The sequence below is a fragment of the Galeopterus variegatus genome, unplaced genomic scaffold, assembly GCF_000696425.1.
Source record: "Galeopterus variegatus unplaced genomic scaffold, G_variegatus-3.0.2 Scaffold30688, whole genome shotgun sequence".
Taxonomy (NCBI): domain Eukaryota; kingdom Metazoa; phylum Chordata; class Mammalia; order Dermoptera; family Cynocephalidae; genus Galeopterus; species Galeopterus variegatus.
In genome coordinates this window covers 1-1,806 of record NW_007756799.1, presented here as the reverse complement: position 1 = coordinate 1,806, position 1,806 = coordinate 1, and the positions used below count along the sequence as shown (strand labels likewise).

Genomic DNA, 1,806 nt, shown 5'->3' with positions numbered 1-1,806 from the left:
AAACGAGGTGGGATGTGACAAGATGGGGTGATACTGGGTCCCTGAAGAAGAGTCACACCCCTCTGCCACCTCCCCTCTGAGAACTGGCCTGAGGGTTGGAGGGGCGTGAACTCCAGGAGGACAGAAAACCTAGTCAGGTTTACAGGAAGCCAGGAAGAGTGGTAGTTCGGCTTCAGTTCTCAAAAGGCGCTAGTGAGGCCGCAGCCCTAGCACAATTCTAGAGTGGTGGAAACAGCTGTAGGAGGGGTCATTGCCCCCTGCAGGGTAAAGGGAAGCACCCCAGAGGAGGCTCTAGGATTGGCAAAGATAAAGGTTGGGATGAGGAGCTCACAGCATGAGTGGCCCGTTGGCAGGAGGCGACAGTAAGGCCGAGGACATCAGCCACAGATGCATGTGGATGGAGGCTGGCTCCCAAGTCGGGAGGGCCTGCAAGGACAGAGGCCAGCACGGACCCCAGGTGCCCCTCCATGATATCACTGTGCTGCCCAGGCTTAGATCACCCCTAGGGAGAAGGACAAGGGGTGGGGAGAATGCTGAACTGACCGAGTACAAACCTGGAATTGGCCATGGTGAAATATAGACATGACTGAGTTATTCTGAACTGGGAATGTTAATATTTCACCACTAATATAAATGGGCTCACAAGCTGAGTTCAGTTCTAGAGAAACAGAGAAAATTACATTTTGCACCCTTGAGTATTGTTGAGTGTAGTCTTATACCTGCGACATAAATACACATACATGCACGTAGCATGCAAGTACTTGTGTGTATGTGGGTAGAAACATACACACGCAAGGGACTGCGCACATGCACCCTGGGATGGGTACGGACACTGACCGATCCTGACTGGTAGGTGAAGGTGCGTCTCCGATGCAGGCAGCTTCTGCGGATGCACACCAGGGTTAAGAGGGCGGCCAGGATGGTGAGGCACGTGGCAGATGCAGAGCCCACCACAGCCAGGATCAGCTGCTGATCCAGGCCCTCTTCAGCCGCCCGACTCTCTTGGACTGGGCCCACGCTCTGCAGCCCTGGGCACAACAAGAGTGGCAGATCATGGGGATGCCTGGGTTTGGGAACCCAGAGGCCACCGTGGGGTCACACAGAGGGAGAGGTCAGAGATCCAGGTATGGACATAGGGAGGTCACTCGGGCTGCATGAAGGAAGGCACCAGGGGTGTCATGGGGAGCAACATGATTTTCCTAGCCCTAGGACAATGGATCATGAGAAGGGAAGGGTCAGAGTCCTAGGGCTTGTGTCATTTGTTGGAGGGGCCTGGGATGCCCTAGCTCTAAGGCAGGGGGTGACATGGAGGGGGAGTGCACTGAGACCAACCTCAGGGCCCAGGAGTCCCACGGGCCCTGCTCTCACCGTTGCCCAGGGTGGACTGTTCTACTGTGTTGCTCCAGTCACCGAGACCCTGGATGCTGGCCCGCACACGGAAGAGGTAGCGTGTGCTGGCATTGAGGCCACGGACGATGGTGCTTGTCTCCTCGGGCCTGTCCACGTCCATCCACAGTGGGTCTCCTGAGCCCCCAGCCACCTGCACCTCCACGATGTACTTGGATATAGGCCCAGATGGCGCCTCTGGGCGCTGCCACATCAGCTGAATTTCAGAGTCTGAGAGGGCCTGGGCATGGAGGTTTCGGGGGGCTGGAGGCCCTGGGGAGATGGGGGTGGGAAGGCAGGGCTCAGATAGGACCAGGCTATGCAGCTCTGGAGTCAGACACATCTCTAGCTGCATCATGTGCTCTGGACACCCCAGAATGGGAGGCACCCTGCCACCCACTTCTTCCCCTCCAGGCTGAA

The 1,806-nt window shown here is 57.0% G+C and overlaps 1 protein-coding gene across 1 annotated transcript in view; it reads right to left on the bottom strand.

The window, feature by feature from the left end:
- The window catches only part of LOC103583929 (tyrosine-protein kinase receptor Tie-1-like), a gene marked incomplete at both ends in the record, with an annotated part of 6,683 nt that extends 5,024 nt beyond the window's left edge, over positions 1-1,659 (bottom strand). Inside the window, 2 exons of the mRNA XM_008565106.1 lie at positions 838-1,028; positions 1,369-1,659. Of these exons, the coding sequence (XP_008563328.1) occupies positions 838-1,028; positions 1,369-1,659 (482 nt within the window). The remainder of the gene's footprint in view (positions 1-837; positions 1,029-1,368) is intronic.
- Positions 1,660-1,806: the final 147 nt, after the last annotated feature.